General features: G+C 47.6%; 1 protein-coding gene across 2 annotated transcripts in view; it reads left to right on the top strand.

Annotated features, from left to right (window-relative positions):
- Window positions 1–27,049, top strand: part of ADGRD2 (adhesion G protein-coupled receptor D2) — a 1,057,913-nt gene that overhangs the window by 372,635 nt on the left and 658,229 nt on the right. For both annotated transcript variants that reach the window (XM_069609449.1, XM_069609450.1), the window contains exons 10-11: window positions 6,770–6,904; window positions 7,344–7,464. In XM_069609449.1, coding sequence (XP_069465550.1) covers window positions 6,770–6,904; window positions 7,344–7,464 — 256 coding nt within the window. The remainder of the gene's footprint in view (window positions 1–6,769; window positions 6,905–7,343; window positions 7,465–27,049) is intronic.

Below are 27,049 nucleotides of genomic sequence, written 5' to 3'. Positions count from 1 at the left end.
GAGAGAAGCAGAAGAAGTGGTGCAAGGGAGCCTGAAAATGAGTTGAGTGTCATCCACTTAGCCCTGAAAGTTGGGGCATAGAGCGGTAATGCGGTAGCCAAGAAGTGCTAGGTATTGGTTGAACACCCAGGGAGAGAGGTTAGACCCCTGGGGAACACCAAAGGTAGAGATAGAGATAGAGGAGAGGAAGGACCCAAGTTGGTCCTGCAAGGGTTGATCGGAGAGGAAAGAGGTCAGCCAGACCAAGGCCTGATCGGTCATACCCAGCTTATCATGGAGACGGTTGAGCAGGATGGCATGGTTGACCATGTCAAAGGAAGAAGAGGGATCAAGTAAGATGAGGACACAGCGGGTGTTGGAATCAAGGTTTGAGAGCAGGTCTCCATGAATGTTCAGGAGAGCAGTTTCTGTGCTTCTGGCAGCTCTGAAGCCATACTGATGGTCATGGTCATGGAGACAACCAACAGATTTAATAGAGGAGAAGGAAGAAGAGTCCAGAGGGAAGTTCTGTAATCAGGGCAAAGGGTCATGTTTAACCAGCAGTCCAAAGACACTTACAAGTGAAGCCGAGCCGAGGAACGGGTAACCTCAGGGGATTAGTTCAAGGAGCCAAGCCAGATCCAAGAAGAAAGTGCAAAATGATAATAACCCAGGCAGCCAAAGGCTCATCCACTGGCAAGAATGCAACAGACTGAAGAAAGTTGGACTCTGAGCATGAATATAGGGTTGATAGGCAAATTACCAACCACAAAAAGGGATATGTTTTTGGGTGAAAGCAGGTGCTGATACGACCTAACTAGTCTCTAGAGTACCAGTGGACCGAGGGGGTAGTTCGGGTCAAAGGTACCTGGTTTTGGTTCTTGTTACATTGATGGATGTCAATCCCGGTGTGGAACATAGATGTCAGCGGATCAGTCTCAGTTCAAGCATGTTTGACTGTGAGGGCCCAAGCAACAAGCGGGCATTGAGTGGGGGAAAATACACTTTCTCTATATGGTCAAAGGGGGGCTCTCATTGATGCATGTTGGGGCAGTCCCATGATCTCTTTGCATTTGGGCTAGGCTGAGTCAGGCTTCTAGCCACTGGGAGGGGTCGATTCTTGGCGCTCCAGCAGTTTGAGTCGGCAGATGATGGTCGTCAATTGTGGTTATCTTAGGTTCGTCGATGTGCAGATCAATGAAGTGGCCGTTTGAGGGATAGCTGGGGTGAGCCGTGGTTGTAACCTCCAGTTTGAATCGGCATGTGGCTTGGCAGTGGCGCGGGTTGGGTCCTGCCTTCGAGCAGTATATTCGGGGCTAGCAAGTGACAGGGTGCAGCAAGGGCGAGATGCAGCGTCAAGCTGGTTGAAGCGCAATCAATAGTTCGGATTGGTGGAGGGGAGCAAAAGCCAGTGCCTGAGTTTCACTCTTGTACAAGTTGCAGTGAGCACAAAGTGACCAGTTTCGGGGCAGGACAACAGGTAGCTTTAGCTGGTCTGGTACTCCAGCTGTTGTGAGGCCCACACAGTGTTCCCCCTAAATGTGCCTTGGGAGTGGATAGGAAGCAGATCATTCTTCTGCCTTGAATGTCTCCTTCTTGACCTCAGGGTGAGGTCTTTGGAAAGTGCAACTTTCCCAAAGGGAGTCAAGTGAATTCTTCTCAGGTGTACTACCAGAGTGAATCGAAGTAATGGGAGAACCCATCTTTTAAAGGCAAGAATCTACAGATGGATCAAAGCTAGCCTGAAAGAACTGGACTTTGCCCTTCTGACATCACGCCCAAAGTGCTTTACTCTAGAGGAAGTGGAGGAGACATGTAAGGGAGAGAGAGGCAGAGAGAAGCAAAATGGTGCATCTTTCCTTCCACTGAGCAGATTGCTCCTGACTACTCTATCTCCACCCCCTTTCCTTCACAATAGACCTTTAGATGTGCAGCAGCCTGGTGTGAGCCTAATCCCTATGAATGGGTGTGCTCCTCTGATGGCTGGGGAGTTTCCTGCTGTGTGTCTGTCCCTGGCAGAGGGTGTTACCTGCCCTCACAAAGAGATAAAAGAAGAGGCCTGGCCATTCAGGTTCCTGTCAGGCTCAACCCATCTGGCCCGAATACACATCACCTTCCACAGCTGACCTTGTCTCACAGGAGATCAAATATTTGTGATATCAAATTAGATGTACCTGTGATAATTATGAGAATACCATCCACCGTACCCTAACTCAGGTGAGACTTTTATTTAATTATTCCACCAGGAGGTAGACCCATTATAAGATTTAGAAACAGAGATGTATATCTTAAATGGAGCCCTTGCAAAGTGAGACAGGCCGGTCACAGCAGTTGTCAAATGGGCACCTGTGATCTCTAAACCTGCTTTGTGCCACTATTAGGGCAGGAATTACAAATCAGGCTACTGATGCAGCAATATCCAAATGCACTCTATGCCTTTAAGATATCCCTTTCAGAGATGGAATTACCCACATCATTGCATTCATTTAATAAAAATAAAAAAAGCTAGTGCTCCTACACAATTGCCAAAATGGCAATCGGTCACATGCCTCCAGACAAAAAAGTTTACCCACCGTTCAAAGGGTCAGGCTCATTCTTAAGGTGAAAAAAATAATTAAATAACTGAATGACGTTTGCGCTACCACGTTAAGATCCAGACTTAGGCATTGGCAGCATGCCCAATTTAACTCTCTGTAGATAGATGTTCCAATATCCAAGTGCTGGATTCTTCTCAACCACAGCCCCATACTTCCCTGATACCATCAGCCACCTGTGAAGAGAGGGAATGGGCTGATCAGCAACTTCTGAGCTCAGCTGCACCGAGCCTACTTCAAATCCAGTTCTACAGGTGACTAACTGTTGGTTATTTCCTTACAAACAGTATGGGAGTCCTAGAACTGATGTCCTGCACAACGCAGTCTTCTACTGCTGGAAGGTTGTTTGTCTGTTAATGTGTCTAGGTTTTCTGCGCAACCACAGATAGGGTATGGTGCCCCAGTCAGTTATGACAGCTTGAGGATCCCGCTTGAGAAATGTTACATTTCCGCTCTCTCAACCACCGAACCACCGACCCACAGGTAGATGGATTTAAGGGGGTCTGGTGTGTCTCTCTCATCCTGTCAGTGTCTAGATGGGACTGGACAGAGTGCACAGGTTCCATTTTTAAATCCACACAGGGATTGTAAAAATGATCTAACAAGTGGTCAAATGTCCCAGACACTTTTAAGTGACTAGCAAAGGTTTCAGGAGCCAAGTCTGGTAGGAACGTCCTGGTGCCTGGGTGAACAACTAGCTCCTGGTTGTCCCTTGCCCGAGAATTCTTTGGCCCCTTGACATTGAACTAATCAGGGATTTTCGCTTTGCTCCAGCTCATGGTTTTGGAAGAGGCCAGGGTTTCCGCTCTGTGCTTTTTTACTTTTTGGAGTGACTCAGAACCTCTCCCCTGCACGTGCTCCTCTGTCTGCCTTTGGAGACTCACTAAGGTGGGACACTTTTTCTGTACCACACAAGCTGTTTGACAGACCTGTGGCTCCAGATGAAGACAATTAACTCAGCCCTGGAATGCTATTCAGGTCTGAAACTCCCCTATCCTCCATCTCAGGTTAATTTTCTATTCTAGTAGTGTCTGATGAGTCCTCTCTTGCAAGAGTAGAATCATCCAGGAACTTCAGGTGTGGATTGGGAGGCCCTGGTCAGACCGGTCTCTTGCATTCCCCAAATGAGGAATCCTCCTGTTTGTGGAACAGGCCAGGGCTTTCACTCTGCACCTGTTCCCTTTCTTGGAGCAGTTCAGGACCTCCACCCTGTACCTGCTTCATAGTCTGCCTCAACAGACCTGTTAGAGTGGAACAGCTCTACTATTCCAGGCAACAGTCAGCCTGACCTCGGACACCTGAGGGTGGCAGCTCACTTAGTCCTGGAGCACCCTTTAGGCTGGAAACTATCCTGTCCAACATCTCAGGCTCCTTTTCTATGCCAGTAGGAAACCGGGAGATGACTGAACCTGGTGCTAACACAATGATCACCTCAGTGGGCACATAGCCCTCTTTCATAGGAGTAGGTGCCTGAGGGGACTTCAGGTGTGGATGAGGGCTTACCAGGGACACCTGTTCCTTGCTCTCTCTGCTTGAGGAAACCTCGCCGCCACAGCCCTCAAGCACTTCATCCTGTGCTGCTCCCAGCAGTGGTCGAAGTGTACGAAAAGAAGTAGTGGAACTATGTTCCCTGCTGGTCTGCCCCGCTCCCCACAAACCCCATCACTGCACCCCCTCCCACAGACAATCCAATCCCCCAAACAAACACACCTGCTATTTATGGGAATGTGCAGTGCAGTGCACTGAAGTGCAAGCTTCAACTTCTTTCTACACTTTTATTTTAAAACGAAACCATTCCAGAACAGTTTCTTTTTAAAATAAAAGTATAGGAACAGTGAAACTTAAAAATAAAAAGTATGGGAACACCGTTCCTGACCGCTCCCGCCCACTTTGACCTCTGGCTCCCAGAGCTTCCGCTCCAGTAACTGCCATGACTAAATCTGGATCAGTGAGATGATTACCTAACAAACACCCTACTGGAATGGAGGCAATGAATGCAATGTGGTGCAGGGAGGGTGTGCCCCTCCGACTAAGCTCTACCATTTTCATGGGATAGTAACTCTGACTGTCAAACCCTCTTACCCGCGAGTTTGGTCTGGTGGCATACCTTCACCAGTTGCTGGACAGATGGGCACTAGCAGCAGAACCACTCAAGTTGGGAGACTTCCCTGTTTCTAGAGGCACGGTCCAGAAACATCTGGGTCTTGGCAGGAACTGGGTCCCCCTCAAAGCACCCAGTACCATTCCCACTCAGAGTGAGAGAACTCTTGGCCACTCCCTGGCCCAGTTTAACTTCATCTGTTACACACCCACTGTTGCTTCCTCCTCAAGGGGACCATCGGTCCCAATGGCCTGCCTACGATTCCAATTAGAGGAAGGATTTTCCCTACTCTGTGCCAAATATGAAAACAACCCCTGGTTCCTGAGTGTGTGTGGGTGCCTCAGCGCTAGAGTTGCTTGCACTCTGCTTTCTGGTTGTAGTTGACCTACCATTGGTCTGGGGTTGCCCTTTGGATTTTTGCAGACCTTTCTTGGAAGAAGGGTCAGAACCTTTGCCCTTTCCCTTCATGCATTTCCCATGATCAGTTGCTGCTGATTTGTGTGCATGTGCCTTACCCTTTTTGTGGACTTGAGTACTCCGGTACACATCACCGTTCACAGCTTTTGTGATATCAAATTGGAAGTGGCTGTGATAGTTTTGGGAATACCGCCCACCATGCCCCAACTCAGTTTTTCACTTATATTGAAAGATTAGTCTGCCACCTAGAAGTAGATTCATAATTATAGGGTTTTGGAACAAAGGTGTAAATGTTAATTGCAGCCACTGCACTGCAGAGACTTGTCTTCCACTGCAGCTGTCAAATGGCCACGTGTGTTCGCTGAACCTGCTCTATGCCACTAGTAGGGCAGGCGCTGCAGATCAGGATACTGATGTAGCAGGACACAGGTCCACACTATGCATTTGGCAGGAAGCTTATGAAAGGGGAATCTGATCAGCAGATTTCCCTTTCAGAGATGGAATGAACCACATCATATTTATTTATTTATTTATTTATTCATTTTATTTATTTATTTATTTATTTATCGCTTCTAACCGGAAGGTATCTGCGCACGAGGTTACCGGTGAAGCACAGGAAGTTTCATTTACATTTAGCAAGGTCCGTACAAAAAGGGAAGCATATTATGATACATTTGATTAATTGTACAAAAATTAAACAAAACAGAGCTCCTACACCCTTGCCAAATGGCAATATGTCACATGGTGAAGAGAGATGGGGTAAACAGAGCCCAAGGTTCAGGGCAGGGCTACAGAGACACAAAAGAGAGCATAAAATTAGCTGAAACAAGGATGGATATTGGGAGGACAAACTGGTGCACAGAAGGAAGACTGCACATAGTGCAACAGGGGCGATGACGGTGGTAAGCAGGGCATGGCACGGGGTAAAGAGAGGCTAGCGATAGAAACAGGGTGTCCAAGCAGGGAAACCACGTAGGGTAGAACCACCAGGTGGAAGACCGGTCCCACTGGTGATAGAAATAGTGTGAGAGAGAGGGAGAAAGGAGCGACTGGATAGAAAACAGGTGAGTTAAGGACAGCGGGCCAAGTGGAAAGGAGGGGGGGTGAGTAAGGAGTGACAAGTAGAGGGAAGGAGAAGGCAGAGACAACAATAGGAGACCCGAGAGATCACCGAAGTCAGCAAGATGAATGGGAGGCATGGAAACTAAGAGCATGAGTTCAGGAAGTTACAATCATGAGAAGGGCTTCCAAAGGGAGCCAGAAGAAGGCCTGAAGGATGCAAAAATGAGGAGGGGTAGGCCAATCATCACACAGGTGAAGGTGACAGGCAAGGTAGGTGGGTGAGGTAGGAAGGGAGTAATAGCGGAGGGCAGTAGGCAGTGAGGAGGCAGATGACAGTGGAGAGGGGGAAATAAGGGTGCCCGCAAGGGAGAAAAGAGAAGACACAATAACACGGTTCCAATGGTGTAAGCAGCTGACGCAAGGCAGTAGGTACCACAAAGGTACACGCTTCAGTATTCAAAGCATGTCGGTGACGAGTGCTAAGGATAGGAGGAAGAATGATCTAGAAATAAACATAGGGGAGAAAGGCGGGAAAAAACACCAAAGAGCGAGCAATTGCAAAGGAAGGTACTCAGAGGGCCATAATTTCAATAAAACATCTGACATTATATTTCAGAAATTGAGGTGAGAGAAGTGGATTTGTCTGCGGAGTCCGGCAGAGATGTGTACACGGTACAGAACCAGCAGGACTCGCGAGCAGACCAGATTCAAATTCCATTCGAGGACATGAAGCGGCTGGCAGAGGAAAGCGGTAAATGCATGATTTATGATTTTACAGGAAATACTCAATGTCTGCAACTGAAATATATTTCATGTAGTTTTTATGTAGCAGTACCACCGCACTGTATTCCTTTCAGTTTTGTGTCCTCATACCCTATGTCACCATTTAACCGATTACCATTTTCTTATCCCAATAATTGAACACATTGCACCATCTCCACCTAGGTAGTGTATTTGCAACCAAGTAGAACATGCTCACAGGAAAAGTCCATTTCTCTTTCCTGAGCTTATATATAGCATCTGGCATCACTGGGGGACTTTGGCCATGGACCTGTCTCATTCCTGGTCTTGCAATTGAACCTTGTGGTTATATAAAACAGCACATGTTTTCTTGCTCTCTCTTCCACTGCTGTCTCAACACTGCATCTGCAAAATGTGATGTTCCCTCAATGATCTCCTGCCTTCTTCAGGACCTAGGAAAGTGACTGTTATCAACACATGGTATGCACAAGGCTCCTTTCAACACTACATTGGCAGTGAGAGCAGCGGAACCGCTCTCCAGGACTCCTCTGCGTCTGACGGGGCACTTACGTAAGTACTCAGTTGTTATGCCAGTTTGCATTCGGGTGCCTTAAAGTTAAAACATAGTTCCCCGGTTTTGAGACATGTTCACTGGATTCCAGTGAATGTTGGAGTTTCCTGTCTTGATTCAAAGGCAGTTTATGCAGCATCCCAAATCACTTTTTGATTGACACAAATCAAGATCTTTGCAGTAGGCCTGGACTAATTTCCTAAAACAGGAGTCACAGACCCTCAAATATTTTTGGGAAGATTTAACCTATATCACCAGTGTACCCTTGTTTTTTAAAGGGGACAAATTGCAGGTCCAACCTCTGGCTTTATAACATATATAATATAGATATATTTATATCATGGGGCGGCGGTTGCCGTCCTATAGTTAAGGTAAAATGGACTTACATAGGATACACGAAAAAATAAATTGCTAATAACCTTTGACTCATGCAACGGATTCGGGCGAAATTCTGAAGAAAATTAGGTACGCCCGCTCCCCTGACGCCCACCATACCAGACTGCACATTGTGGGAAAGATTTGTGAAAAAATTAAGATGTTATTAAGAAAACAATAAAAAGCAACGGAGCTTCATTTTCCCATAGACAAAAAAGGTCAATTTGTGTCAGACCGCACAGCCCAACCGATTTGGACCATGTTCCAAACAACTTGGGCATGAAGCAGTAACTCGCAATCCTTTTGTGGTTTGGGGTTATTCTGTCCAGTACTTTTTAAAATATCTGATGGAGAAGGGGGTTCCCCCTTACAGTGATTGTCACCTAGAAGAGCCTGGTGCAAGCAGTAGTTCCATTTGGCTCCCCAGCCAGCTAATGCCGAAAAACAAACACATCTATGGGAATTTAACTCTGTGCATTTAGGAGAGCCTACAAAAAAATATGAGGACACATCTATATAACTTTTAAAGCATAAGGGGTCATAAAAAGTGGACAACATGATATGTTTGCATCTTATGTGGAAGTTACATTTGTGAAACACTGTATACTAGCCCCTTTTTCCCCAGTGGTAGCTCCTGGTTTCTGGCTCATGCTTGATACTGAGGAGTTGCTTTTAGCTCCTGCTTATCTAACTTCAATTTCGATCCCTTAACAGGGTGGCGACACTGTTCTTCTTTTGTGATGCAAAAATCCACAGAAGCTTTCAACAGCCTGACGGAAAATTAGGTCTGCTTATCCTGATGATGACAAAGCAAACCTGCTACAGCAATTATTAAAACAAATTGCATAGATATTTTCTCTGTAATACATTTAGTATTTAGTATAAGGATAAAGGTCTTTCAATGTATAACAATCTTTCAACGATAGCCTTCTTTAATTGGCATATAGCAAAACCGCTATCAGTACTTTTCATTTAAGTACTGCCTTTTTGTAATCCATCTTTATTGTTATCAAGAACCCTCGTACCGCAGCTGGTGCAATCTGTACATTACCCAAAACTCCTCTGTCTGTATTTTTTAATGCCACCTATATATTCTAACATCAGCCTGCCAATCAAAATAATAAAAATAATAATAATAATAATAATAATAATAATAATAATAATAATAATAATAATAATGAATAATAATAATAAAATGTCTGTTGAAATGCAGAGACAATGAAATCAAAGAATGATGGCCAGAATGAAACGAAGTGTAAAGGATATACTACCGTGTGTAGTTGAGAAGTGATTCCATGCTCCGTACATTACCAACTAGTCCACTGAATCTGTGGACACGCCATGCTGTGCTGAACTTGTGTTCAAACAGGTGTAACGTTTATCCCATTGCAGATAGATGTTGAGATCCCAGCTGCACCAGAGATGCCTTACCCTTAAGAGAATAGTCAATGTCTGGAGAACTCTACAGTGACGTGTCATCCGATCGGAGGGAACACACGAGGACAGAAACAAAATGGCAGCAGCGTTTAATATCGAATGACCAAGTTGATTGAAAAAAATCCATCAAATGGTACATTTGACCGATTTCGGCCAGTACTATTCGATCGATTTTTAAAAATACAGAACCTGAAGAGCAGGAGTTGCAGGGGTGTCCCCTGCTCCTGTTCGGTATTTTTGGGCTTCGGGGCTTGCAGGGGTGTCCCCTGCTTCCTCAACATTGAAGGCGGGGCACCCGAAAAAAAAAAAAGTGGTGCAAGAGAGAAAGCGGACGGATAAAAAGTAAGTACAAAGGGGAGGGAGGGGGGTTGTGTGTGTACTGGTGGTTTACGCGTACATGCGTTTGGTTTATTTAACCGAGGTAAAAACGTATTCCGTGCAAAAACGACTTCCATCAATTCTGCCATGAATATTTCTACTTCGGTCAAACAACCTAAATCCTTTTAAATCATGTTTATGTCACTTCCTGTGAAAATTTGACAATATGACAGCCTGGGCTACAAGGGAGCAGGATAATTTAAAAACAAGCAGGACGAAAATTGAGCTGTGGGGGGGGGGGGTCACAAATATGTATTGAGATACCCTTGCTTTTCACCAGTTGCACGTTGACAACCCTGTTGGTACAGGAGCTTTGTTTGTTAAACTTCAGGTCAATCCTAATGTATCCTATTCATTCATTCTCCTTTATAAACCTCCACTTAATAAAGAACAACTACTAACTTTACTCATGTCATCTCCCATCTCTGCTAACAAAATACATGTTCTTGGGGATTTTAATCTCTCGCTGTCAGACATTGCTGACAAGAAAGTGGAGGCACTTAACCTTGCCCTGCAGGATCAGGGTTTTCACCCTGTTGTCCATGAGCCAACACACTCCAGTGGACCTAGTCTGGATTGGTTATTCACACTGGGTATCCCTGTTGACTTTCTTGAAGTTTTACCATGCTCATGGTCGGACCATTTTACTGTATTTTTTAGTATTGGATTCTCGAACATTCTTACGCGCCTATATCCTTCTCATGAGACAATAATAAAGGTGGTTTCATTAACATTACTCCAGAATCTCTAGTTAATTTTATTATCCCTTTTCCTTATAGTCCTCCTAATGTCACTATAACTAGTGACTGGGCATCCTATTACAACTCTTATCTCCTGAAATCTGTGGACACTTTCACCCCTTTGAAGACCTGTAGGTCAAAAGTGTCAGTCAGATCTACTGGGTCCTGGTTTACGAAGGGTTGACATGGCTTACGCGCATGAACAAATAAGGCCTACCGTCGTTGGAGAAAAACTCTTGCCCGATGAAAAAGGCGACTTTATGGCATGCGCAAATTATATAAGAACCCTGTAATTACAACCAAAAAGAATCATCTGAATACTCACTTTGCTGAGACTTCATCTAAACCTAAAAAATCGGTCTTAATACTAAAGGAACTTCAATGCCCTGATATAGAAAATGTTGGGACAGCGAACAAAGATAATTGGTGTACTAATATTCAGCAAGCCATGTTTGAGAAAATTGAAACTCAAGGTGAATATTGATCAAAAGCAGGTCTTTTACCATCTGCACCTGCTGCCAATATTTTACAATCGCTGGATATACCCCTCTTTTTAGCGCTGAAACCGATGAGTTGTCCTGGATATCTATGCCTGGGCAAAATCATCAGGAGATGTACGGATATTCTTTCACCTATAATAGCTGAATTTGTGAACTCTTCCTTCCTGTCATCTACAGTGCCCACCCGTATCAAGAAGGCATGGATAACACCATTATTAAAGAAATATTCACTTGATCCAAGCATTCCTATAAATTACAGACCTATCGCTGATGTCCCATTTTTGCTTAAGACCTTAGATCCAATAGCTTACTTCCAAGTTGAAAAGCATATTGAAGATTGTGGACTTTTAGGTGAAAAGCAGTCAGGTTTTAGGGCTTTCCATGGCACAGAAACTGCGCTTTTGGCCTAAAATCTGCTATGCATCAGTTCATGGATAGCGGCAAGATGGCATTATTCATTTTATTGGACCTATCTGCAGCCTTTGACTTGCAGCATTTTAAAATGTTGCATAACTATTTTACTGATATTGCAGCAAACTGGATTTGTCTTTTCTGACCGGTCGTCAAGCCAGATTCTTTTTATGGATCAGAGTGCCACTCCAGTAGAGTTACATTGTGGCGCACCGCAGGGATCTTGCCCCGCACCCATCCTTTATAATCTTGTTATGAAATCTCTTTTTGATCATTTTAGATGAGTATGGCGTGCTTTACACAAATAGTGCTGATCATACTCAGATTTGAAAACCACTTACAGGGATGTATGACAAGGACTCGGGAAGAGTCAATGAGATTTTTAACCTTGCTAACAAATGGATGGCCCACAACTCACTTGCCCTTAATAGTGGTAAAACAGAGATGCTGCTAGTAGGAATGCAGCACAGATTGAATAGCTTGTCCGGCCTATATAAAAAGTTCATAATGTCAAATTGCACCATCAAAGTTCACCCCAAAGTAAGAACTCGGGGAGTAATCCTTGACTCCTCTCTCACTATGTATTTATGTATGTATTTTATCTTATATAGCTCCTGTAGCCCGCAGGCATCAGGGCGCTTGGACAAGACAAACACTTATTGCATAAAATGGACATCAGCACATCAACGCTGAATAGGTTGCACAAGGTCACTGAGAACTACATTGCTTATCTGAATTTCTATTTCTTCATCAGCATTCCGTTTAAAATCATTGCGCCTTTCCCAGGACAACTGTGTTACAATAGGGAGAGTGGTCCTGGGTTCTGAAATGGACTATTGTGGAAGTTTACTTGTTGACTCTGCATTGACAGATGCAAAGTTCTTCAGAATAATGCGGTGCGCATTGTGTCTAACATTGGACGTATGGAACATGTTACAGAAGCCAGACCAGCCTTGCATTGTTTGCCAGTAAAGCACTGCTTCCCATTCCACATTCTAACAATTGAACACAAATGCCTTTATTGAAAAAGTCTGGCATATGTGTCTTAAAGATTCTGTTTGAAGCAATCACCTCGACTCTTAAGATCCAGTCATGGTAATCTTCTTGAGGCGCCAATGGCCAAATTGGTGAGGTCTGGTAAATGTGCATTTGAATTTCTAATACCAGCCCTGTGGTATAAATTACCAACTAATCTTAGACTTGAGACCTCACTCACGGTCTTCAGAAAAACCCTGAAAATTGTATTTTGTACCTGATTTTAGTCCATTTTATTGTCCCTGCTCTGTTTTTGCTGGTCTTTTATGTCAATGCTGATTATGCTTCTACGTAGGCACAGGGCTGTCAGAAGATGTGGTGAGGCCCGGGGCAAAACATTTGGTGAGGCCCCCTTACAATATTTTGGCCAGCGGCGGCACCTCCGCAAACAGGAGACTCGAGAAATCTCCCCTTGAGTTTGTGGACAGGATCCCAAATATGGTTTATTACCACAACTCCAAATCAACTACAGCAAAGTTAGATTTCTCTACTGAAGAAAGGTTTATTCCAGACTAACTTTTGTATCATATGCAAAAATATATATAGGATGGCATGAGGTCTCCACTGCGCCACCTCCAACTCTCTGAGGGTCAGTCACTTTTCCAAGCAAAGAGTTGAGGGCAGATCTCTTTCTTCGGCTTGGGCCTCCCTGTGGAACCAGCCTGGCTGCCTCTCTGAAACTTGAGCAGAACCATCTCCGGTTCCGGAAGCAACTCAAGACCTGTCTATTTGCTTTTGCCTTCTCTCTTCCTCTCCCCTGCTGATCACCTGCCTGATCCATGCACTGGTCACCTGGTCAAGCTCTGATTTCGGGCCCAGGTCCCTGCCTGTCCTGTTGCAATCACACACTGCCTCTTGGCTCCCCTGCACTTGTGGTCTATCTGTAACCCTACAGTCCCCTCTCTTGCACTTATTCTCCACTCGTTGGCTGCACTTGAGCACCCACACTTGCCAACCGTTGGCTGCACTCTTGTTTCTCCTTTGTTTCTGCACTTCTGCATCCTACCCCACACTCGGCACTTCTCCACTCCCCCCTTCCCTCCTCTTGCGTGATCTGAATTACACAAGGCCTAGTAAGATCTGTGTTTTTTACTACTCTTTTGTTTCCCCCTCCTTGCCTTGTCGCACCTAGAAACACTTGTGTACAGGCACGTTATAAATGCCATATCATATCATTAAAAAGCACCTTGCACCTGTGTGTGCATTAAAACACACATCATACTGGCCACCAGGGGGCGCACGGATGAGGAGCACCTCCATGTGAGCTCCGGACCAAGAGGCCCCGAAAGTGACCCGGTCCCCCCCAACTGGGTGAAATTTTGGTGAAAATCGGTGGGTCCATCATGGAGAAAGGACTATCGGCCCGTGCCTCCCCCTCCCCTTCCTTGCTGTCTTCGCAGCGGCAAGAGCCGCATTAGCCCACGTCCGACGCACCCAGCCCCTCCCGTCGCCCCCCGGCGGTGAGCGTGGGCTGCGCTGCGATTTCCCCCTCAGCAGTCTCCACCTCACTGCCCCTCCTGAAATCCTTGCTGCATCGCTCAACACTCAGCGCCAGCACCCGTGTGCGGGCCCCCCACACTGCTGCCTGAGCAGGGCTGCCCTCCGACGCCCTGCCGAGTGGAGCCATACCGCCGGAAAGGGTAAGTGGACCCTTCTCCCCCTCAGACAGCGTTGAGGTGCCTAACGCTGCCTGAGGATCCTTCTCCCCGCGGAGCGTCCCCCGCCTGGGACCCGCGACCGTGTGGCACGGCCCCGGCCGTGGAGGAGGGATGCCCTGAGCCATCCACACCCCACTTGAAAGCTGGTTCGGAGCCGTGAGGCGGAGCGGCGTGTGGGTGGGCTTGGGCCCCCTGCCGAGTGCACCACCACTCGCAGCAGTACCCGCCACAAGGCCCCCCCAGAAAAAGCAGATCTCCGCCTGTATCCCTGCCTCAGAAGACCAAAGGGCCTAAATAATTACGGTACTAAGGGGGAGGACCCCGACCCTTAGCTGGAGCCGTTCCCCCTGCAGTGGCCCTGGTACTCTTTCATAACTTCAGCACCAGCCTAAGCCGGCACCTGACAAAGTTCCACATGCCATTGAACTACCCCCAACTACAGGCGCCCTGTAACACACCCTGCACCACGCTTCCCATTCACTAGAGATAGCGCTGTGCGCAAGGAAGTAACTTTGTCCCACGAGGCACCCCCAGTGGGGGCACGGTACCCCCCTGGCCACACCACAAGACCACGGACAACGCATAGGGCTCATCAACAAAGTCAACCCGAACGGAGGGAAGGGCCCCTAGACCCAGGGCGTGTGCCTTCTCCCTTCCATATGCTCCCAATCCACGGAACATTCTGTGCAATGTCTCAAAGCACACGTCAAGAACCATATAACACGACTGTGCAGAGGGTAGGGCCCCCATTCCTGGGGCGTGTGCCTCCTCGCACTCAAGCATCATATGAGCACCAAAAGCAAGTTGGCCAGATATGCATATACTCCGCTGCATCTTGAGCCTGAAACAAGAACCACAATGTCAGTGCAACCCTCAGAGACGGGGAGCGGCAGCCACTAAAGGAGATATTGCTGCCCTCCTAAGTGAAATACGAAACATGTGAGCTAACCTCAGTGGTAAAATTGACAAGATGACCCAAAGAGTAGACAACATCGAGGAAAGACTAGAGGGCGTTGAGAACAACCAAGCCTCCATAGATACACTGGAAACCCAACTGGACCTCAGGATACGCAACATAGAGAAGAGGGAAGACGAAATTTGTCTAAAGGTAGACGATTTAGAAAATAGAGAAAGAAGAAATAACCTACGGTTCTTCGGGATTCCAGAATGGGAAGGGGAAACAGAAGAAGACCTTAAACAAACCATACACAACGTCATTAGAATCCTCACAGCAGATGAGAATATTGATGAACCCAAAATTGAGAGAATACACTGAGCCGGCTGCCCACCAGGCGGCCTGAGGTCGGTCCTCGCCAGATTTCATAGATATCAAGACAGGACAAGGATACTTGTGAAGGCCAGGTCAGGCGGCTCCCTCACCCTCGGAGGAGCTCAGATTACCATCTTTCAGAACCTGTCTTCACTCACCCTGGCCCTGTGACGTCTCTGTAGGCCCCTGATGAAATGGCTTAAAGATCAAGGTACAAGATACAGGTGGGGGTACCCCTTCTCCCTCATGTTTGAAGATGGAAGCAGGAAGATAATGCTTTGCTCCGAAGAAGAAATTTGTGAGTGTATTGCAGACCTCCTAGGAAGCGCCTCAAAAGAAGGAGCACAAGAAGAACCTGTGCAGGACAAAGCGAGTTGGGAGCTCCACGGCCCGAAGAGGAAAAGAGTCAAGGGATCCAGAAAATATCGACGACCCAACGATACGCCAGACAGTAACAAGTGATTCTGCACATCTAAGTCCCATATCGAAGGGATGTTCTTCGGCACCATTGCTTGAATAGTCACCTGTGCTCTGGAACTCGGCTCACCTCTGTGGCCAGGCTCGATTCACAATGGGCTTCCCGTCTGGAGCACAAAGACGCCCAGCTGGTGAACGATGTATCCGGAAACCGCATGTATCATTATAGCTACTATTTAACAGTAGAAGCTGTTGTTGTTTATTATAATGTTGTTTACATGAAGTTTGAATGGAAAGGGGCGTGGGGGCTCAAAACGTTATGATGAAAATAGTTGTGGTCGGGGCCATGTGGATACGACCCTCACTGGTGGTCCGATATCGGACCAGCTATATACACCCAGTCCTCCTCGGACGCCATTGTATCGGGACACAGACCCTCATGGGAAAAGCGAAGGACACAGAGCCAGAATTGAGGGCAACAGGTATTATGTTCAATACCTTGAAGGGGAGGGAGTGGGAGGGAAGCAAATAATCTTAAAGCCCCAGCTAGTTGGAGGCATTTACCAGTTTACTTCCAATGTGGCGACTTACTGCGACGAGCAACGCAACGTGATGAAAGAATCCATAGGACACACCACTGATCAACGGTCTTGACGAATCAAGTGACAGGCATGGCACACTTAAAATTGGCACCCTCAACGTTAAGGGGCTTAATTCTCCCACCAAAAGATTGCTAGTGTCTAGAGAATTCAAGAGGGCAAAGCTAAATATACTTTTTCTATAGGAAACCCGATACAGCAAGGGAGAAGAGAGAAAGGTCACTTACAACAGACTAGGTTCCAAACATTGGGGTTCAGGCCCACTCAAGAAGGCAGGAGTCAGCATTTTGGTCAACAAAACTATCCGATTCGAACTCTTAAAGTCCTGGGCTGACGTAAGTGGTAGAGCCCTCGTACTGGTCGGCAAGATACAGGGCACCATCATCAACCTAGCGTCGTTATATGCACCCAATACCGGACAGTCCAGGTTCCTACAACAAACGGTCCCCAAAGTCATGAACGAAGCAAAAGGCAAAGTGATCATAGGAGGTGACCTTAATTCGTGGATTGACCCAGACCAGGACAGGCAAGCAGGTAACCCGCTTACATCCCCCCCAACGTGTTCCGGACGTTAACAGGTCGCGGACATGCTCGGCGCCTACAACCTCAAGGACACATGGAGATATATGAACCCCGACCGAAAGGGCTTCACTTTCCACTCGACACCACATGCTATGTTCTCCAGAATTGACTATATATACCTAACATCAGAACTCACCGGGGCAATGACCACATCTAGTATATCTCCCGTAACATGTCGGATCACGACATGGTCACGGTCACCATTGATCAGATGGCCCTCCCCAAGAGGAGCTCTAAATGGCGATGCAACAAGTCCCTCTTTAAAGATCCTATCTTTCGAGAACAATTTGAACAGGGCATCACCCAATACTTTGAACAAAACAATACAGGTGAAATCCCCGTGAACACAGTATGGGAGGCAGGCAAAGCCACTTGGAGAGGAATACTCATTAAAGAGGGAGCGGCGAAGAAAAGAGAAGCCAACTCATAGAAAATAGACTCTGAAATGAAATCACCCAACTCGACCTCATTGCCCAGTCTTCGGACCCTGACAGATTATAAAAAATCAAGCAACCCAACGACAAAAGGGAGGAACTGCGGCAACTGGAAACAGGTAGCATTGTGCGCAAGCGCCAATGTCTCAAGCAAGAGCAATATGAACATGGTGACAAGGTAGGCGCCTTGCTTGTCGCAAGACTCCGGGGGCAACGAAGAGAGAGATGGGTCCCAATGATACACAATGAAGAAGCATCCCACGAGCATCGCCCTCTCAATATTCCTGAAGTCTTTGCTGGCTTTTACGAGAAACTATACACTTCAGATGCCGCCCCGCACCCAGAGGCGATCACAGAATATATGCATAAAGTATTCCTCCCGACTCTCCACCCGGATATAGCACAAACCATAGACGATCCCATTACGGGTGAAGAAATCAAGGAGGCGATCAAAAGACTTCCAGCAGGAAAGGCCCCAGGAAATTATGGCTGTACAGCAGGGTTCTACAAGACTTTTAAGGACGCCCTTCTCCCGTTAATGGTAGACCTATTCAATAGCATCCTTCAATCCGGCCTGGTGCCCGAATCCTTCTCAGAAGCTCGAATAACGGTCATCCCCAAGGAAGGTAAGGATCCCAAGAAGTGCGCTTCCTACCGCCCAATTTCCCTCCTCAACATTGACGCCAAAATCTACACAAGAGTCCTCACTGCAAGACTTGAGTCACACATGGCAAGCGATAATCCACAACAACTTCATTCTTGGTAGACAAGGTGCAGATTCTACCCGAAAGACTCTCCACCTCATACACGAGGCCAAAAAACTGCCAAACATGCCCACATTATTTTCAATTGATGCTGAAAAGGCCTTCGACAGAGTTGAATGGCACTTCCTGGAGAATACACTAAAGAAAATAGGCCTCGGCCCCACTCTCCAGCAAGGGATCAAAGCTGTGTACACGACTCCACGAGCATCAGTGGTAGTGAACTCCCAATATTCCCAATGGTTCCCCCTGAGTAGAGGAACAAGACAGGGTTGCCCCCTCTCGGCAATACTCTTCATGCCATCCCTGGAACCACTCGCCCAAATACTTCGAGCAGACCCCGGCATAGAGGGGATGCAAGTAAACGGCAGAGAATACAAACTGGCCTTGTACGCAGACGAAATTCTGCTCCAAGTGCTAAATCCAACGTCATCAATCCCGCGAGCGATTCACCTGATAGAGGAATATGGAGCACTCTCAGGTTTCAAAATGAACAAAACAAAAACTATTCTCTTCCCGCTCCACGAACCCTCCCCAGACCAGCAAATAAACCTAGAGTGCCTTGGACTGATTATCGGAGGCCCAACTCTGAGATATCTGGGGGTCAATCTGACAAGAGACCTTGAACACCTGTATGAAGCAAACTTTCCACAACTCCTCAACGCCCTTATAGCTGACCTCGTAAAATGGAAACCACTTACCATCTCCTGGATGGGACATCTAAATACTATTAAGATGGTGAGTCTCCAACGCTTCCTATACCCCTTACAGGTTCTGCCCATTACAATCCCGGACCACTTCTTCAAACAAGTAAAGAAGGCCATTTTGGAATTTTTGTGGGATGGAAATAAACCCACCATACCTTACGATACTTTGATACTACCAAAGGAACTGGGAGGAGTGGGCTTTCCGGATATAGAACGATACTATGAGGCGACACAACTCAGAATCCTGATCCCCCACCTGCATGACAGACGGGACCTCCAATGGGTCCAGTTAGATAATAACAATCTAACCCCCGCAACTCTCGCAGAATGGCTCTGGGTTCCCAGATCGAAACTCATAAGATGACTGCGCGACCACACAATACTGGGGACAGTGTGGAACATATGGAAGAAAGGGGGAGGAATGTCCAAAGTCACCACGTGGCCCTCCCCTCTGAGCCATCTCTGGTCCCCCGGGATCAGGGAAGAAATCCCTGAACATGCCAGATACCAAGCCTGGTTTGACGCTGGACTTGAGAGAGTTGGCCAGCTGTGGAGAAACAGAAAATTAATATCAATTACAGAGCTAGAGGAAGCTCTCCAACTATATCTGATTCCGATCTTCCTGTATTTGAGATTGAAAGGCGTGTTATCCAAGAAGGAGTGGAAGGCGAAAACGCAAAGAGAGCTCATGCCCTTCGAGACAATCTTAGACACGACCAACACAACCAAAGGCCTAATAGCACGCATGTACAGCACCCTGATCAGTAAGAAACAAATTACAAGCCCCCGCCTTAAAGAGAGATGGTAAAAAGATTTTGGCAGAGAATTTGATCAGCAGGCTTGGGATAGAATTGGCGAAACGCCATCCAGAATATCAATTACAGCCCAGTACAAGCTACATGCTATAAAACTGCTTCACAGATGGCAGTAGGACCCACACAGGCTGTCCAAGATGTTCCAGACCTCCTTCCCGAGATTCTGGCGACAATGCGGGATGGACGCCGATTACTGGCACATGTGGTGGGACTGCCCCAAAGTTCACGTCTATTGGCAAGAAGTGCTGGGATGGATCAAACAGCTGGACGGCATAGAAAGGGAACCACCCCCCTCCTAATTCTCTTTGGTCTGGAAGAAGAAGAAGATGAACTGATTAGGGTAAGAGGAATAGTTCCCCCCCTCCTACTGGCTGCGACAGCGGGCCTGGTCATCAAATGGAAATCCCCTCGCCTCCCAGCCAAAAAGGACTGGATAAAGATTGCTACGAACATATATACGATGGAAATAATAACGGCCGCCCTCCACGACAAAGCTGCATGACACGAGGAAGCCTGGAGCGACTTCGCTGGTCACTATGTCGCAGGTTCTGCGGCAACCGACCTGACGCACCAAGGAAAATAGAAAGCACCCCGCCCTAGTCCGAGTCGAGCATCTCGAGTTACAGCATCAGCCGAGCATGCCTGTCACACACCTATCTATAAACTCTAAACCTAAACGATGACCACAGATAAACGTCATTTCGCCCACTTTAATTTACCATAACAAACGCCATGGACTTGGAAGACTTATGGGCAAAGTTAAGGGGAGGGAGCGAGGGAGGGGGGTAAAGGTCTAATTTTCTTTCTATTAGGGTGGGACACATAGTTGTTGTTACAATGTTGTTAAGGTGCAACAAAATGGTTTTTTTTCGTCCCTTTTATTGATGTACTCATGTGAATATAACATGCCCCCATCTGTATGTTCATCCCTAATGTTTAAAAACCAATAAAATTTTAATTAAAAAAAAAAACACACACACACATCATGCACATTGACAAATGAAGTACACTGGAGGCTGGTACATTTCTGGAGTTAAGAGGCTTAAATGTTTGTGCCAATTAGGCAGGATCAACACAGCACAGTGAGGGAGCCCAAACCAAACAAGGGTTGCTTAAGGGCGGTTCTCACTCCCAAGAAAATGTTTGAAACATTGGGTTAAAATTATGCATTTTACAGCACTTTCTTTGCAAAATTGGGTAGAAATCCATACAGTTTGCAATTGGTTTTGTATGGAAGCACATGGAAAATCCCAATAGTTGCAAATCACAAACCGTGCATAGGAACATTTTCCAATACATTTCATGCCGCCTTTCCATGCGAGATATGCTAGTATAAAAATATATTCATGCTGGTTGTTCTAATTATGTATATTAGAACATTGGTTGAACCATCAGGGCACGATCTTCTGCGTACACATGCAGGGATGTGTCTGCTCACTTTGTTCTGGCGATAGGTGGGAGCAGCCCCATTCAGGACCCTATTGTGAAAGCAGACAATCTTAAACTTGACATTTGCTCTGATGGGGCAAAAGTGTAAATTTCTCCTCAAGCCTAAATTGTGCTCGATTTGCCTCGCCTGGAAGGCCACTCTACCTGCAGCATTCTGAGCAACCTACAGCTCATGAACCAGAATGTCCAGAACTCCACAATATAAGCTTTTACAATAATCCATACTAGAGCTGCAAAGAGCCCCCTGCCATTGTGGCTCTCTCTGTGGTGGGCAAAAGGGGGAGAATGCGTGAGAGTTTAGCAGGTAGAAAGTGGACTCCCCTAATGGAGTCTTCAATTTAAGTTTTACAGGAGAGGCCAGAATCCCAAATGTGTAACCTTCTCTTTCAGGGAGAAGTTGGAAGGAGAAAGGGTGGGGGTGGGGTCAGGACAGCTTTGAGTGTGTGGGGCAAGCGTGGTAGTGGGTGAGTGGGAGAGCTTTGCAGTTGTGGGGCCCTGGAAAGAATCCCCTCAATGTTCCTGCTACTAGGGTGCAGTAAATCTCCTGCGTTCGGGCTGTCTGGGCTGCTATCCTTTAAGAGATGGCTTCTCCTGGTGACCAGAGGCTCGCCTTCTGTCTACTCTGGAAGTTCGTGGGGCCCACTTTTGCATATGGTGACAATACGTGGCCATGTGAGGCTGCGCCTGGGCCTTTCCATTCACATCAGGCCCTGGGAATACCGAAGCTGGTCATCAGGCTACAGCTTGGTGTACAATTCCAGCACATGCACTCTTCCTTCCTTCACCCCTTGTCTCTGGTCCCTTCATTGGGAATTGCCCCATCCCACTTCAAAAAGCTAAGAACTTAGAAATCCGGCTCGACTCTTCTTTATCACTGGAGGACCAGATATCTCCAGTTTCCAGTGCAAACTTTTATCATCTGTGACTTTCTGCCTCGGCACATAAAATCCAAATTGTGATCGTTTTTATTTCTAGTAGGGTGGATTTTCTGTAACACACTATGGGCGTCATTACGACCCTGGTAAAAGGCTGCAGCGCCGTTAAACACTTAGCGCCTTACTACGAGGGCCCTTTGTGGGACCCGACCTTAACGGCTGGTCTACACCAGCCGTTAAAGTAGGGACCCGCAAAGGGACCTTGGTGCTAAGTATGGTACCGCAATTTGCGGTACCGTACTTAGCGCCTTCCCCATTCCCATAGAGCCCTATGGGGCGAAAATGGGAATGGGGAAGGGCCATGGTTCAATGGGGAATTACCGCCCCGCCAACCTTGGAATGGGGTGGTAATTCCCCATTGAACCATGGCAGATCCGTTACAACACCGGCACCAACCATGGTGCTAATAGCGCCATGGTTTAGCACCGGTGTTGTAATGAGGGCCTATATCTAGATCTGCGAAAGATAGTAGCAGACTTCAAAGAATGCAGAGCGCAGCTGCCAGCTTGCTAGTGCAAGCGGGGCGTGAGAGCATATATCGTTGATTTTGCGAGTGCCCCATTGGCCCCCGGTGGAGAAGTTAAAAGCACTATGGGCCTCAATACGACTATGGCGGTAGCCGTGCGGGTAAAACCGGCAGGCTGCCGCCGGACTCATGGATTGTTCCGGCGCCTGGCTTCACGGTAACACCAGGGGATTACGACCCCGTTGTTCCTGGAAGTCAGGCGCCGGAAAAGTGTTAATCCTCATTCCCATTTGGGAATGGGAATGACGGGAGCACCGGCACCGTTAATAATGGTGCCAGTGCTTCTGTGAAAGTCTGCGGGATGGTGCCGTTCGTCATAAAGACATTCGTTTTCCGACCATGAGTTGGTTGATAACGGGGGTCTGGAGAATGGGTCATTGACAAACTGTCTTTTTGCGTCTCTTCTTACCCACTTTTCCAGCGGCACGATGCCTCCTTGTTGAGGTGAAAGTTTGCGCTTAGTAAGTGCTGGACCATACTATACCATACCACCCTATACCTTGCCCCACTTTTCTACTTCCCCTGAACACCTTCAAAGTGCACACCTTTATTCCTAAGCCCTTTCTTGACTAACCGTCTTCCCTCTTCTCTTACGTTTCTCGTGGTCCGTGCCCGGCCGGGTATATCACTTCCCCGCGTTAAGTCTTTCTCCTATCAATGAATTGCCAGCCAAAATGTATCACCACAGCTCAAACATGTTGATTGGTAAAAATCAATGGTTTAATAACCTGACTACGGATACAAGATACTCGGCTGCGAACCCCCATTGAGCATAAAATAAGCTTTGCCTCTTGAAAATCAATGCGTATGAGATCGAACGTGGTGAGCGGTCAACATGGCGGCCGCCTTCGCTCAGGCTTTTCGCAGTATGCATCTCCTCCCGGCGTATCAAGAATGTGTGGACAAAGTGCCACAAAGAAAACTTGAGCGGGCAGCGGCTGTTTTTGCATTTTCTTTGGGCATTATTAGCCTTTCATACATATCTCAGACAATTTCAGAATGTATTAGCTATATTTTAAAATCAGCACTAGAGGGCGACATTATCTAAGACATTTTGTTACGGTGATAAATGATGCGCTAAGAACGCTTTAATTAGGCGATGTTCAAGGCCTGCTACGTTTTTCTACGGTAGGAGCCTGCATATAGGTGATTTTGTTCAGAGCTGTAGAGCTCTCTGAACCATCCACTGGCCAGGCGAGTATCCAGCAGTGCAAGAGTGTGGGGCGGGGGCACGAGAACATTCCTACTACTTTACCCCCACATGCAGTGCGCGCTATTCCATATAGTCTCATTTGCACCCACAATGCACCCATCCCAACTCCAATCTACTTTTTGGTAACATTAGTGGCAGATGGCATTTTAACACATAACAAAAACCTGCAGAGTCATTACAGATGCAAGAAACTCATCTATTACAGCTCTGTCCAGGCGCTCTGGGGCAAAATACATGCAAACCTCCGAATTAGCATATTGATTTCACCAACAGAAGTGACTTCACAGAAATGGACATCACAAGGAGCATCATCAGTCTTTGATACTTGGAGGCACCATGGAAGTGACTTTATAATAAGTTTCCAAAAGTAAGCCAAGTGAAAAATAACTTTGTGGTGCAAAATACCTAAATTGCACTGTTACTATGTATGGCACAATTCTATAGTCATTGGGTTTTTTCTGTAATAGCATGATAGGATATGGTATTTATAACGCACCTATGCACAGTGTTTCAAGGCGCGACGAGGCAAGGGAGGGGGAACAAAGGGGAAGACAGAACAACAATTCTACTAGGCCAGGTGTCATTCAGATCGCGCAAGTGCAGGGGAGGGGGAAAGGGAAAAGTGCATGGGGGAAGGGAGAGGGGAAAGTGCAGTACATGGGATAATTGAATAAATAAGATAAATAAATACGGCCACTAGTGGCAAGTGCAAGGTAAGTGCAGATGTAAGTGCTGGAAGGGGGACTGTAGGGATACAGAAAACAGGCCCCCGGTGTAGGGGGTGCAAGGGAGGCAGTGCAGGAGGGCAAATGGCGGGGCCCGAGAATCAGGAAGGGTGGCCAGGTAACCAGTGCAGTTTCTGCCAGGAATTCAGCAGGGGAGAAGGGGGGAGAAAGCAGAGGCAAAGAGGAAGGTTTTGAGGTGCTTCCGGGAACTGGAGATGTTTCAGGGAGGCAGGAAGGCTGTTCGAGAGGGAGCCCCTGCCGAAGAGAGAGATCTACCACCAACTCATTGCTAGGAGAAGCGACTGACCCTGAGGGAGTTGGATGCAGATGAGCAAAGAGCTTGAGAAGGAAGATATTTAGGAAGAGAGAGTTGCAGGCATTTTGACCCCAGGCCCCAGAAGGCCTTGTGGACAATGCAGAGGGTTTTGAACTTAATCCTCGCAGCCACTGGGAGCCAGTGCAGAGATTTCAGTCCTGGAGGGATACGATCCCTGGGCTTGAGGCCAAGGACAAGTCTCGCAGTCCTGTTCTGGGTGAGTTGCAGAGGGCGGAGAGTAGAAGCAGGCAGATTTAGATAGAGGCTGTTACAATAGTCCATCTTAGAGAGAACCAGGGCTCTGGGGGAAGGAGAGGAAAGGAAGAATACCTCTGAGGAGGTGCCGCTGGTAGTGTGACTTCTTAGAGATGTCAGAGATGTGAGGAGAGAAAGAGAGTGTGGAGTCGAAGATAACTCTGAGGTTTTTAGCCTTGCAGGTGGGAGCAGGAAGAGGGGCAAGGGAGGCCGGCCAGAGAGCTGCAGGGAAGGTGGGAGCGGGTGTGCCGATGAGTAGAATCTAAGTTTTACTGGCATTAAGGCAGAGGTCGTTGGGGGCACACCACTCCTGGATGGCAGACAGACAGTCAGAGATGAGGAAAGGAGAGGAGGAGGCCGAGGGTAGCCTAAAATGAGCTGGGTATCATCCGCATAGCACTGGAAGTTGGGGCAGGGAGTGGCGATGCAGTGGGCAAGGAGTGCCACGTATTGGTCGAACAGCCAGGGAGAGAGGTTAGGCCTCTGGGGGACACCTTAGGAAGAGACAAATATATCGGAGAGGAAGGACCCAAGTTGGACCTGGAAGGGTCGGTCGGAGAGGAAAGAAGCCAGCCATGCCAGAGCCTGACAAGTGATATCCAGGTTATCAGGGAGACGGTTGAGCAGGATGGCATGGTTGACAGGGTCAAAGGCAGAAGAGAGATCCAGCAAGATGAGGACGCACAGGGTGTTGGAGTCAAGGTTGGAGAGCAGGTCTTCACGGATGTTCAGGAGAACAGTTTCCGGGCTTCCAGCAGCTCTGAAGCCAGTCTGGTGGTCATGAAGACAACCAACAGATTCAGTGTGGAGATTAAGCTGGGAGATGGCCAGTTTCTCCAAGAGCCTGCCCAGGAAGGGAGTGATGGAGATTGGGCGATAGTTAGCAGGGCAGGAGGGGTCGGCAGAGGGTTTCTTAAGAAGAGGGTGCACACGGGAGTGCTTCAGGGGGAAGGGAAGACTCCTGTGGCAAAGGAGTGATTGCAGAAATCAGCCAGGGCAGGAGCCAGGGAGTCGATGTGGTCCTTGATAGCTTTGGAGGAACAGGGGTGAACCTGTTTCGACGAGACTTTCATAGATTTGACTTGTCTAGAAACCTCATCTGCAGAGAAAAGGGGAAAGGCAAAGAAGGAGGGAGGGGAGGGAGTAGCTGCAGAAGGGCTAGGGGAAGAGCAGGGAGTAGCGGGAGGGAGACGATAAGAGGAGAGTGAGGACAGGATGTCCTGAGCTTTAGGAATGAAGTGAGAAGCCAGTGCCGTGCAGAGGGCATGGGAAGGGACAGGAGAGGTAGAGACTGCGGCAGGATTGGCCAGTTCCATGCAGATTTTAAAGAGTTCAGCCGAGTTGTTAGATGCTGCAGAGACGCAGGCTTGGACATGAGCTCTCTTCTTTGTGAGGACGGAGAGCCGGTACTGCCTTTGCAGCAGGCCAGTTTGTCAGAGGATGAACATGAAGCATGCCATTTCCCCTCAGCCCCCTGCACTTGCGTTTTAGGATGACGAGGTCTGAGTCAAACCAGGAGTTACACTTGGCTTTGGGCTTCAAGCGGATTCTCATATCAAGCATATCAAGCATATCAAGAGTATCAGATATAACAGAGTGGAGCGTGGAGAGGGCTGTGTCAGGGTGAGATTCGGCCAAAGGGAGAGGAGGGGGTGAGAAGGTGGTGGCGAAAGCCTCACCTGACACGCGCTTCATGGGTCGGATGACCGAGAAGGAGGGTGGCAGTGATGGAGGTGGCTTGGCCTGAGGGGTAGGGAGGGTGAGGTGGGAAGATAGGAGAAAGTGATCACCCCCGGAGAGAGGGGTGGAGAGAGGGATAGAGAGGGGAAGGTCTGAGGAGATCGGAACATCGAGAGTGTGCCCTGCAGAGTGAGTTGGGTCAGAGGGGAGAATAGTGAATGAGAGAGAGTCGCAAATGTCACGAAAGAGTCCAGATGGAGGACAGGAGGCGTCCAGGTGGATGTTGAAGTCTCCAAGAAGGAGGAGTTGAGTGGTAGAAGCCAGGAGTGAGGAGGAGAGGTCCGCCCACTCAGAGAGGAAGGAGGA

Source organism: Ambystoma mexicanum, chromosome 8 (assembly GCF_040938575.1).
Source record: "Ambystoma mexicanum isolate Mex_15411 chromosome 8, UKY_AmexF1_1, whole genome shotgun sequence".
Classification (NCBI taxonomy): Eukaryota; Metazoa; Chordata; class Amphibia; order Caudata; family Ambystomatidae; genus Ambystoma; species Ambystoma mexicanum.
Note: the sequence above shows the minus strand (reverse complement) of the source record. Positions and strands in the feature narration are given on the sequence as shown.